At 41.8% G+C, this 13325-nt stretch overlaps 1 protein-coding gene across 1 annotated transcript in view; it reads right to left on the bottom strand.

Moving 5' to 3' along the window:
- The window catches only part of CNOT2 (CCR4-NOT transcription complex subunit 2), a 106275-nt gene that overhangs the window by 13730 nt on the left and 79220 nt on the right, over nucleotides 1-13325 (bottom strand). The window contains exons 13-14 of the mRNA XM_069764613.1: nucleotides 7513-7613; nucleotides 5586-5730 (exon numbers count right to left, since the gene is read on the bottom strand). Of these exons, the coding sequence (XP_069620714.1) occupies nucleotides 5586-5730; nucleotides 7513-7613 (246 nt within the window). The remainder of the gene's footprint in view (nucleotides 1-5585; nucleotides 5731-7512; nucleotides 7614-13325) is intronic.

A 13325-nucleotide genomic window follows, 5' to 3' on the forward strand; every position in this document is an offset into this window, starting at 1 on the left:
GTGCCCTACAGAATTTTAATCCATGAAGGCATAGTGTGTTACGAACAGTATTGTGTGAGATTGTGGTCCCAGCTCTCATCAGGTCATTGACCAGGTCCTCCCACATAGTTCTGGGCTGACTCCTGATCTTTCTCAGAATCATCCTTACCACACGAGGCGAGATCTTGCATGGAGCCCCAGACCGAGGAAGATTGACAATCATCTTGTGTTTCTTCTATTTTCTAATAATTGTGCCAACAGTTGTTGCTTTCTCACCTAGCTGCTTGCCTATTATCTTGTAGCCCAACCATGTGCGGGTCTATATATTTTGTCCGTTGTTTCCTTAGACAGCTTTTTGGTCTTGGCCATGGTGGAGATGGAGTGTGATCGAGTATGTGGACAGGTGTCTTATATACAGGTAACGAGTTAAAATCGGGTGCAATTAAAACAGGTAATGAGTGCAGGGTAGGAGGGCGTCTTAAAGAAAAACTAGCAGGTCTGTGAGAGCCGGAATTCTTGCTGGTTGGTAGGTGATCAAATACTTAATTCATGCAATAAAATACAATTTAATTACGGTATGTAAAAATCTTACAATGTGATTTTCTGGATTTTATTTTTAGGTTCTGCCTCTCTTGAAGCGCAACTACGAAAAAAATTACAGACTTTTCCAGTCTTTGTAGGTGCCAGTGCAAAATTGGCAGCGTATGTGATGCATTATATTCTTGTGAAATCCAAAAACGAACAAATGTGACATTTCGGTTCATAAACTGAGGTCAGTCTACCTACAGTAATTTTTCTCACTGCTGTCTTTTCCTGAATAAAATATATCACCTACATCTCCCATTGGAGAATACAGATATAGGAAAGACAGATTTTATACAGGAACCTGTGAACCAGCAGTACCCAGTGAATACATGAGAGCAAGTACTCCTCTTATGATAGAGGTGAAGAGCGTGTGTCGGTGGAGGGTGTAGAGATGGACAAGAAATCATCGGATTCTTGAATATAGTTTATACGCTGTGTTTCTTTGATTAGAAGGACGGGTTTTTTTTTTTTTTTACCACCTATCCTCTGACATTTCACTAATAAAGGTACCTTCACACATAACGATATTGTTAACGATATCGTTGCTATTTGTGACGTAGCAACGATATCGTTAATTAAATCGTTATGTGTGACAGCGACCAACGATCAGGCCCCTGCTGGGAGATCGTTGGTCGCTGAATAAAGTCCAGAACTTTATTTCGTCGCTGGACTCCTGCTGACATCGCTGGATCGGCGTGTGTGACACCGATCCAGCGATGTCTTCACTGGTAACCAGGGTAAACATCGGGTAACTAAGCGCAGGGCCGCGCTTAGTAACCCGATGTTTACCCTGGTTACCATGCTAAAAGTAAAAAAAAAACAAACACTAGATACTTACCTACAGCTGTCTGTCCTCCAGCGCTGTGCTCTGCACTCCTCCTGTACTGGCTGTGAGCCGGAAAGCAGAGCGGTGACGTCACCACTGTGCTTTCCGGCTCCCAGACAGTACAGGAGGAGAGCAGAGAAGCAGAGCACAGCGCTGGAGGACAGACGGCTGTAGGTAAGTATGTACTGTTTGTTTTTTTTTACTTTTAGCATGGTAACCAGGGTAAACATCGAGTTACTAAGCGCGGCCCTGCGCTTAGTTACCCGATGTTTACCCTGGTTACCGGCATCGTTGGTCGCTGAGAGCGGTCTGTGTGACAGCTCTCCAGCGACCAAACAGCGACGCTGCAGCGATTCGGATCGTTGTCTGTATCGCTGCAGCGTCGCTAAATGTGAAGGGGCCTTAAGACACAAATGTGACTTTGGCATGATATCTTCTCAGACTTATCCTTTAACGGCACAGACCACAATGAATTTACCTAACCATTTAGACATCTTCCTCCACCGCTTGAACAATTTGTTTATGGCATTCATTTCTCAAGACTGTTTCTTAATGAAAAATAAAAGTAAAATGTTTTCTTTATTAAATGATTTATTTCCTATTACACTGAATCAGGCTCCTCTATAATGAGGTTTATTTCATTTGCACAACTAATTGCGGAAGCTGGACCGAGGTAATCTAGAGGTAAAGCATTCAACTATTCATATTCTGAACTCAATTATGTGAACATGGGATTTTGAAAGGAAGGAAATAAAGAAAAAAAAAGGCAGAGCTGGAATATCAGAAAATCTTTGCATCACTACATATGGGTGCATAGGTCGTTGATTTAGCAGATTTAACATAATTCTATACAAGATGCTGTTGAATTTGTTAGATTCAGGTCATGTGACTGGATTACTTTACCATTTAAAAGGGAAACAGTCACTTCCCAAAACTATATTAACCTGTAAATATTGGGTTAATTTGCAGGGTCACAGATATCCAATGTTGAAAGCACAGTTACTTTCAGTCATAGATGAGTGCACGGAGTGGCTGCAATCATTGCTCAGTACACAGCGAGCAATCACTGTAAGTACACCCTGGCACTTGGACAGGTCTCTCTGCAGCGTATCCACTGTCATAATGCTGGGGGGCGCTAATAGCCGCTGCTCACTGTGTATTGTGCAATGACTGTCGCTGCTCTGTGCACTCCTACTAGAGAAAGCCAGAAATTTTTCAGGTTGAATTAGGTTCCCATTCTTCCGATAGCCATACTCTCTGAATAGCAGCTGGACAGTGCTAGTAGGATTTACCTGATGTTCTTAGTTCGATTTTATAGCCAACATCATAGTTCATAAACAGCTTCCAACACAGCAAATGGATCTCCGTACTGAAAATTATCAGCCAAGAGAACAGCACGAACATTTTTTACAAGGCATTATATATACACCCACTATGAAGCTAGTCGTCAAGATGTGCATTACATTTAGCACAAAAGTAACATTACCTAGAACTGGAAGTCCTTCAAAAAATTTATAAAAATACAACAAGAAAATTGGTCTGGGTGGCTGCCAAGAGGGGCAATAGCAACATTAAAGGAGCTGCAGGAATTTTTGGCAAGTACTGGTTGTGTACTTCACGTGACAACAATCTCCCATATTTTCAAGAGTCTGTCCTTTGGGATAGCTTGGCAAGATGGTTTTACTAAAAGCTACATCAAGTCTTCCAAAATTATGTGGGGAAAACATGCTGAACTTTTGGCCACGAATCCAAAAGGTATGTTTGGGGCACAGACAACACTGTTCATCACCAAAAGCACGCCATATCAACAGAGAAACATGGTAGCGGCCGCATTATGCTCAGGTTTTAGTGACCTGTCAGAGACAGGAGGCAGGCAGGGGTTGGGGAAATGGCACTGAAGCAAATGAGCTGTAAGTGCAGGGCCCTGCCACTGCACCTGAAACTTATTAGCATAAAAGTTCAACTACGGATTTCTCTAAAACAACTTTTAACAATCAAGGTAAGGTAAGAATATAAACAGCATTAAAGTGCCTTTACATACATACCCTTAGCTTGGGGTATAAAATCCTGACAAGTTCCCTTTAAAAGACAATCATATGGGAGCTCCCAGTGGTATACCAATGCTTTTCACAAAATTAGAATATCATCAAAAAGTTAATTTATTTCAGGTCTTAAATACAAAAAGTGAAACTTCTATATTATATAGAGTCATTACAGAGTGATCCATTTCAAGTGTTAATTTATGCTAATGTTGATGATTATTGCTTACAGCCAATGAAAACCCCAAAGTCATTATCTCAGTAAATTAACTGAATTAAATCAATATTAACAGAAATATAATATGAGTTTCACTTTTTGTATTGTAGAACTGAAATAAATGAACTTTTTGTTTTTGATGATATTCTAATTTTGTGAGAAGCACCTGTATATAGGAGTGCTTCAAAAAAGGAGACATGACCGACAGAAAAAAGGAAGAGGGTGTACATCTGTGAAATGTTTGCACAAACTCATATGTATATGCTGGTTGACCACATACGGTTTCATATTCTGCCAAATAACTTTGGATGATTGAAGCCTTCTGTCCACAGTCTGATTAAATACATGTGCTTTACAAGGTCCTGTTTTGTCCAATTCTTTAAAAGGAGAATATCTGTACTGCAAGAATATTTTTTTTCAAATTTATTTAGACGAACACAAAAAATAAATAAACTAGAAAGCAAATTTAGGTTTAACCCCTTCATGACCGGGGGATTTTTCGTTTTTCCGTGTTCGTTTTTCGCTCCCCTCCTTCCCAGAGCCATAACTTTTTTATTTTTCCGTCAATTTGGCCATGTGAGGGCTTATTTTTTGCGGGACGAGTTGTACTTTTGAACGACATCATTGGTTTTAGCATGTCGTGTACTAGAAAACGGGAAAAAAATTCCAAGTGCGGTGAAATTGCAAAAAAAGTGCAATCTCACACTTGTTTTTTGTTTGGCTTTTTTGCTAGGTTCACTAAATGCTAAAAATAACCTGCCATTATGATTCTCCAGGTCATTACGAGTTCATAGACACCAAACATGACTAGGTTATTTTTTATCTAAGTGGTGAAAAAAAATTCCAAACTTTGCTAAAAAAAAAAAAAAAAAAATTGCGCCATTTTCCGATACTCGTAGCATCTCCATTTTTCATCATCTGGGGTCGGTTGAGGGCTTATTTTTTGCGTGCCGAGATGACGTTTTTAATGATAGCATTTCGGTGCAGATACGTTCTTTTGATCGCCCGTTATTGCATTTTAGTGCAATGTCGCGGCGACCAAAAAAACGTAATTCTGGCGTTTCGAATTTTTTTCCCGCTACGCTGTTTAGCGATCAGGTTAATACTTTTTTTTAATTGATAGATCGGGCGATTCTGAGCGCGGCGATACCAAATATGCGTAGATTTGATATTATTTTTATTGATTTATTTTGATTGGGGCGAAAGGGGGGTGATTTAAACTTTTATGTTTTTTTTATTTTTTTCACATTTTTTAAAACTTTTTTTTTTTACTTTTGCCATGCTTCAATAGCCTTCATGGGAGGCTAGAAGCAGGCACAACGCGATCGGCTCTGCTACATAGCAGCGATCTGCTGATCGCTGCTATGTAGCAGAATTGCACGTGTGCTGTGAGCGCCGACCACAGGGTGGCGCTCACAGCGACGGGCAATCAGTAACCATAGAGGTCTCAAGGACCTCTATGGTTACCATTCACAAGCATCGCCGACCCCCGATCATGTGACGGGGGTCGGCGATGACGTCATTTCCGGCCGCCCGGCCGGAAGCGGTAGTTAAATGCCGCTGTCTGCGTTTGACAGCGGCATTTAACTAGTTAATAGGTGCGGGCAGATCGCGATTCTGCCCGCGCCTATTACGGGCACATGTCAGCTGTTCAAAACAGCTGACATGTCCCGGCTTTGGTGCGGGCTCACCGCGGAGCCCTGCATCAAAGCAGGGGAGCCGGCATCGGACGGTATAGTACGTCCGATGCCGGTAAGGGGTTAAGAGTTAAAGCTATACTTTTGGCCATTGTATGGATGAACTTGAGTTACAAAAGAATCTCACTTGGGACCTCTATTAACTTTACAGTTTAGATCTTTAATAAAGCTATATCTTCGCTAAAATGTATTCATTTGGTTATTACTTCAATTCTACCAAATAAATGTATGTATTTGTGTACCTTTGCAACTTTCCTCCAGTTAAGACAGTCAAAGAAATAATATGTTCCCCTTTCGTAGGTGTTGGTTTTCATAGTTGGTTCCATTCCAGGTGCCCTGGTTATCCATACCCGCTCTTCTTTGTGGTATCTCCAGTCTCTGTTGAAACTATAACGTAAAGAAAACAATGCCTAGTATGAAGAATGTAACAAGTTAAATATAATAAGGAAATATACTTAAAACATTTGGTATGGTATTTCCATAGGTTAGATAATGAAATTATACATTCAGTCTTTTAATCAAGTCTATTGACCACTAGCGTGAAAGTTCTGATCTAGGGGACACATCCTTAGTACACAAAACACTGGTTTACTGTTAGTGAGGAGGATGAATTTTACTCTGCTTTACTGGGGAAACTGAAGATAAAATGACAAGAACCCCACTCCTCACCTCTCATAAGCCAATGCGGCTGACAAGGTAGCATGTCAGACATATTGAGTTTACAAGAAAAAGACTGCATGCATTTACTGCCCTGTGGCGATGGGTAAGCCAGAACAGTACAGTTTGGGGTCCACAACGAACACCCAGTGTTCGGGCTTGGACGCTGAAAACGGACATCTGCATGACAGCGCGAGAAAAACTGGTGTCTCTGATCTACGGTAACATTGACACCACCGGTCAGAACACTGCAGTTCCCACGCTGTCGAGCCCGTAGCTGTGATAGTACGTAAAAACGTTAGCTCCGGTCACAAGCATCAAAAGATGGCACAACTACTCCCCATCAGCCTACGCCTGCTGACACTAATAACGGGGAGAGCAGATGGCGGCTCATGGGAATGTATGTCAGCTGCCGCCTGCACTATAAATACAATTTTTTTTTTTTTTTTAAATGGCATGGGTTCCCATGTATTTTGGATAACGAGCCAGGCAAAACTAACAGCTGAAGACTGCCACCCTAAACTGTCAACCTTTGAAAGGCTAGTATCAAGAATAGATTGTTCCGCACGCCATTTTCAAAAATGATTTAAATAATTTAAAAATAATGGCCATGGGGGGCATTTTTGACAACCAGCAAAGCTAAAGCAGACAACTAGGGGCTGGTATTCTCAGGCTGGTAAAGGGCCATGGATACTGCCCCCACCCCCTGACTAGAAAGGCGCATCTGTGAAAGCAGCCTCAGTGACTTTTGGCAACCTCAATGACATCAATGCTGGTTACCGACGCTCGCAAGAAGCTCATTGTCCAGTGGTTTTCAGCCTGAACGGTCGTATCTTGGCACCGTCCAGGTTGAAAACTATTTATCGCAGACATGAATTAGGGCATGGGACAGAACGAGTGAGGGATATGGTTGTTTTTTATTATGTTTTATTTATTTTTTTACAGGAGATAATGGCTTCAAAGAAATGGGTGATAGGTGAGTGTCATTTTATTTATTTATTTATTTTTTAAATGAAGGCCTTTACTCTGGTTGCATGTTTATTTAAATATAAAACTATAGGATTAGTAATGTAGAGGCTTCTTATTGACGCCCCTCTATTACTGAGCAGTGGGCTTGATGTCACTGCACAATACAAAGATCTCTGGCAAATGTGAACACACTTGCCACCGCCACAGTGCAAGTGGGAAGAGTCGGACAAAGCGCCAGAATTGGTGCATCTAATAGGCAGTGGTAGTGTTTGCTGCGCTGCCATGCACATGACCGCATCGCAAACAATGGATGTTTGGGCCCCCCATTTGCGTGAATGGGAGCCGGGTTCGGGGACTGTTCTGGTACCCGAACCAAACTATTTTTTTTTACTGTTTGGCTGAACCCGAACATCCAGAGATTCAGAAATCACTACTGCCCTCATGTAGGAGAACAGTGAAATTTAGGTAAAAGTTGTGCTAAATCACGTTATACACACACATCATTGAAAATAAAAACAAGAATTGAAAGAAGTGAATACATACAGCTCTACTGCCGCTAAAAGCTGTAATACGTCCCCACCATTCATGTAATAAAGATAGAAGAGTAGATCTTCTCCGTATCGGCCAAGTTTTATTGCAGCCAGCTACAAAAGAAACAACATCTAAGAATATATACATAGAAACCTTAATGAACATACAGCCAAACTGCATTTATTCATCAGTGATATTAACATTCATGACATTTTTTTTATGAACACATGAGGATATGTATCCAATCTTATTCTCTAGTTTTTACTTTGTGGTTTGGCACTGAAATCAAACTATTGCGAAGATTACTATTGCTTCCTACAGCACTGTGCTAGGAATCTTTGCCTCATCCTGAACTTACAGTACCAGTTTCCAATAGCAAATAATTCCAAATACCAATTGCAATCAAGAATTCATGCCACAAAAGGCAACTCAATGGCTACTCAATAAGCCCAACAACGCTGTAATTACCAGCTATTCTTAAGCAAATCCCATTTATTTCTCAGTAATTCCTGTCTTGGAAATATATCTGCTATATAATTGTCTAAGGGTCACTTCCGTCTTTCTGTCTGTCACGGATATTCATTGGTCGTGGCTCGTGGCCTCTGTCTGTCATGGAATCCAAGTCGCTGATTGGTCTCGCCAGCTGCTTGTCATGGCTGCCGCGACCAATCAGCGACAGCCACAGTCCGATTAGTCCCTCCCCTGCAGTCAGCGCCCACTCCATACTCGCCGCAGTCACCGCTCACACAAAGTTAATGCCAGCGGTAACGGACCGAGTTATGCCGCGGGTAACTCAATCCGTTACCGCCACTATTAACCCTGTGTGACCAAGTTTTTACTATTGATGCTGCCTATGCAGCGTCAATAGTAAAAACATCTAATGTTAAAAATAATTTAAAAAAAATAAAAAATCATTATATACTCACCTTCCGCTGCCTTTCCCGCTCCTGGTTACGTTCTGGTGACCGCTCCATGCAAGCGGCAGGTTCCGGTGGTATGGGAGAAGGACCTGCCATGACGTCACGGTCATGTGACCGCGACGTCATCACAGGCCCTGAGCAAGAAGGACCTGCCATGATGTCACGGTCATGTGACCGCAACGTCATCACAGGTCCTGCGCGCCTGCGCGAAAAGGACCTGCCATGACGTCAAGGTCATGTGATCGAACTACAACTGGCCCTCGGAAGGTGAGTATATGTTTATTTTATTTTTTTTAACCTGTGACATACGTGGATGGGCAATATACTACGTAGCTGGGCAATATACTACGTGGCTCTGTGCTGTATACTACGTGACTGGGCAATAGTACAATATACTATGTAGCTGGGCAATATACTACGTGACTGGGCAATATACTACATGGCTCTGTGCTGTATACTACGTCACTGGGCAATATACTACATAGCTGGGCAATATACTACATAGCTGGGCAATATACTACAAGGCTGGGCAATATACTACGTGGCTGGGCAATATACTACGTGGCTGGGCAATATACTACAAGGCTGAGCAATATACTACAAGGCTGGGCAATATACTACGTGGCTGGGCAATATACTACAAGGCTGGGCAATATACTACGTGGCTGGGCAATATACTACATCGCTGGGCAATATACTACGTGGACATGCACATTCTAGAATACCCGATGTGTTTGAATCGGGCCATCATCTAGTATAATATAATGCCGGATGTTTTCTACATATGGCATCTGCCTGTAACGGTACAGACCAGGCGTAGCTCTAATTGCTTCTGTTTAATACTGATGAGTGAATGTGCTCAGAAAATGGGTTACCCGAGGCTATTATCCGAGCACGGCAAAGATACTCGGATAACATTTCAAGTCCCTACGGCAGCATGCTTTGCGGTGGTAGACAGCCGCAATACATGCAGTGATTGCCTGTTTGTTTGTCAATCCCAGCATATGTTGCAGCTGTCTACCACCGCAAAACATAAAGCTGCGGGGACTCAGAACATATTTTCCGAGCACGGCCAAGATCCTCAGATAACACTCGAGCAGGCTTGGCTACCACGTTATCCAGCATGTTTGTTCATCGCTATTGTTTAACCATAAAGATACTACTGTTAACTCCTTCACGACATATAAAATACATCTACATCATATGTTCTTTATGTCCCTGACGTACAGTACAGACCAAAAGTTTGGACACACCTTGTCAGTTAAAGATTAAGTTTTTTCTGTATTTTCATGACTATGAAAATTGTAAATTCACACTGAAAGCATCAAAACTATGAATTAACACATGTGGAATTATATACTTAACAAAAAAGTGTGAAACAACTGAAATTATGTCTTATATTCTAGCTTCTTCAATGTAGCCACCTTTTGCTTTGATGACTGCTTTGCACACTCTTGGCATTCTCTTGATGAGCTTCAAGAGGTAGTCACCGGGAATGGTTTTCAATTCACAGGTGTGCCCTGTCAGGTTTAATAAGTGGGATTTATTGCCTTATAAATGGTGTTGGGACCATCAGTTGTGTTGCGCAGAAGTCTGGTGGATACACAGCTGATAGTCCTACTGAATAGACTGTTAGAATTTGGATTATGGCAAGAAAAAAGCAGCTAAGTAAAGAAAAACGAGTGGCCATCATTACTTTAAGAAATGAAGGTCAGTCAGTCCGAAAAATTGGGAAAACTTTGAAAGTGACCCCAAGTGCAGTTGCAAAAATCATCAAGCGCTACAGAGAAACTGGCTCACATGAGGACCGCCCCAGGAAAGGAAGACCAAGAGTCACCTCTGCTTCTGAGGATAAGTGTATCCGAGTCACCAGCCTCAGAAATTGCAGGTTAACAGCAGCTCAGATTAGAGGTCAATGCCACACATTCTACATCTCTACAACAACATCAGACACATCTCAGACACATCTCTACAACATCAGACACATCTCTACAACTGTTAGGAGACTTTGTGCAGCAGGCCTTCATGGTAAAATAGCTGCTAGGAAACCACTGCTTAAGACAGGCAACAAGCAGAAAAGACTTATTTGGGCTAAATAACACAAGGAATGGACATTAGACCAGTGGAAATCTGTGCTTTGGTCTGATGAGTCCAAATTTGAGATCTTTGGTTCCAACCATCATGTCTTTGTGTGACGCAGAAAAGGTGAACAGATGAACTCTACATGCCTGGTTCCCACTGTGAAGCATGGAGGAGGAGGTGTGATGGTGTGGGGGTGCTTTGCTGGTGACACTGTTGGGGATTTGTTTAAAATTGAAGGCATACTAAACCAGCATGGCAACCACAGCATCTTTCAGCGGCATGCTATTGCATCCGGTTTGCGTTTACTTGGACCATCATTTATTTTTCAACAGGACAATGACCCGAAACACACCTCCAGGCTGTGTACGGGCTGTTTGACCAAGGAGGAGAGTGATGGGGTGCTACGCCAGATGACCTGGCCTCCACAGTCACCAGACCTGAACCCAATCGAGAGAGTTTGTGGTGAGCTGGACCGCAGAGTGAAGGCAAAAGGGCAAACAAGTGCTAAGCATCTCTGGGAACTCCTTCAAGATTGTTGGAAAACCATTCCCGGTGACTACCTCTTGAAGCTCATCAAGAGAATGCCAAGAGTGTGCAAAGCAGTCATCAAAGCAAAAGGTGGCTTGTTGTGAATTCTGTGGCCAAGCTCCCTCCTGTGGTCGTGAGTGGTACTTCGGCTGGTTCTGTCTATGAGCTTCCTTTGGTGGATGAGAGTGGTACTGCGGCTTCTGAGTTTCCTTCCTCAGGTGATGAGGTTAAGTCGTTAGGTGCTGCTCTATTTAACTCCACCTGGTGCTTTGATCCTGGCCTCCAGTCAATGTTCTAGTATTGGTCTTGCTTCCTCCTAGATCGTTCCTGTGGCCTGTCTATCCTGCATAAGCTAAGTTTTGCTTGTGTCATTTTTGTTTGCTGTTTTTTCTGTCCAGCTTGCTATATTGGTTTTTCTTGCTTGCTGGAAGCTCTGGGACGCAGAGGGAGCACCTCCGTACCGTTAGTCGGTGCGGAGGGTCTTTTTGCCCCCTCTGCGTGGTTGTTTGTAGGGTTTTGTGTTGACCGCAAAGCTATCTTTCCTATCCTCGGTCTATTCAGTAAGTCGGGCCTCACTTTGCTAAAATCTATTTCATCTCTGCGTTTGTATTTTCATCTCAACTCACAGTCATTATATGTGGGGGGCTGCCTTTTCCTTTGGGGTATTTCTCTGAGGCAAGGTAGGCTTATTTTTCTATCTTCAGGGCTAGTTAGTTTCTCAGGCTGTGCCGAGTTGCATAGGGAGCGTTAGGCGCAATCCACGGCTACCTCTAGTGTGGTGTGATAGGATTAGGGATTGCGGTCAGCAGAGTTCCCACGTCTCAGAGCTCGTCCTATGTTTTTGGTAATTGTCAGGTCACTTTGTGTGCTCTGAACTTCAAGGTCCATTGTGGTTCTGAATTACCTGTTCATAACAGTGGCTACTTTGAAGAACCTAGAATATAAGACATATTTTCAGTTGTTTCACACTTTTTTGGTAAGTATATAATTCCACATGTGTTAATTCATAGTTTTGATGCCTTCAGTGTGAACGTACAATTTTCATAGTCATGAAAATACAGAAAAATCTTTAAATGAGAAGGTGTGTCCAAACTTTTGGTCTGTACTGTACATGCGAGTGAAAGCCCAGCAAATGAAGGATGCCACTAACAGCCGTGGGTGGAGAGAAGCGCGCCCACGATAGTTAACCTGTTAAACGTAGCTGGCGTTCATAAGAGATTGTGATTTTCACCATACATAGCAGCACTGATACACTGCTATGTATAGTACAAGTGATCAGATGATTGCAGCTTCAAGTCCCTCAATAGACTAACAAATAGTTAAAATGAAAAAAAAAGTTTAACAAATATGAAAAAAAAATTAAAAAATGCAGAAGTTAAAATCACCCTTTTGCCCCATTAAAAGAAGAAGAAAAAATACACATTTGGTATTGCTACGTTCTTTGAAACCCGATCTCTAAAAATATAAAATAAAATGAATCCAATCGGTAAACAGCATAACGCAAAAACGAATCCGAAACGCCGAAATTTAGTTTTCTTTGGGAGCTGCAACAAAATGCAATAGGAGGCGATCAAACGATGGCATCTACCTCAAAATGATATCAATAAATACATCCACTTTGGTCGCAAAAAATAAGCCATCACATACACCATATCCAGAAAATTGAAGACGTTACGGGTCTCAGAAAATGGCAACAGGAGCAAAAGTTGTTTTTTTTTCTTTTTTTGTTTTTTTACATTTTCTGATTTATTTAATAAAAAAAAAAAACTACACATGTAGCATGCTTGTGTAATCATACTGACCTAAAAAATCAAATTACCAGCTCAGTTTTACCGCATAGTGAAAAAAAAATAAAAAAGCAGAATTGAACTTTTTTTGCAATTTCAACACCTGGAATTTTTATTTTCCACTTTCCAGTGCATCACACCATAATACGATTAAAAAAAAATTGTGTCACTCAAAAGTACAACTTGGACGGAAAAACAAGAAAATTATATGGTTTTTGGAAGGAAGGGGGGGAAACAAAACAAAATTCACGAGAAATGCAGCATCAATAGTAAAACAAGTGCAGGATTAAACCCGCAGCGGAACCCGCAACACAAGCCGCGATAAATCTGCAGGGATAACCGCAGCGGGTTTGCCCTGCAGATTTATCAAATCCGCTGCGGGAGAACCCGCAGCCCTTCCTAAAGTGTGCACATAGCCTAAAAAAGTTGAGCCTCTTGGGGTAAAAGATGGAAGCACAAAAATGGATATTGATCAAATAATACACATACTAGGTTAAGTCTTAGATGT

Source organism: Ranitomeya imitator, chromosome 4 (genome assembly GCF_032444005.1).
Source record: "Ranitomeya imitator isolate aRanImi1 chromosome 4, aRanImi1.pri, whole genome shotgun sequence".
NCBI classification, from domain to species: domain Eukaryota; kingdom Metazoa; phylum Chordata; class Amphibia; order Anura; family Dendrobatidae; genus Ranitomeya; species Ranitomeya imitator.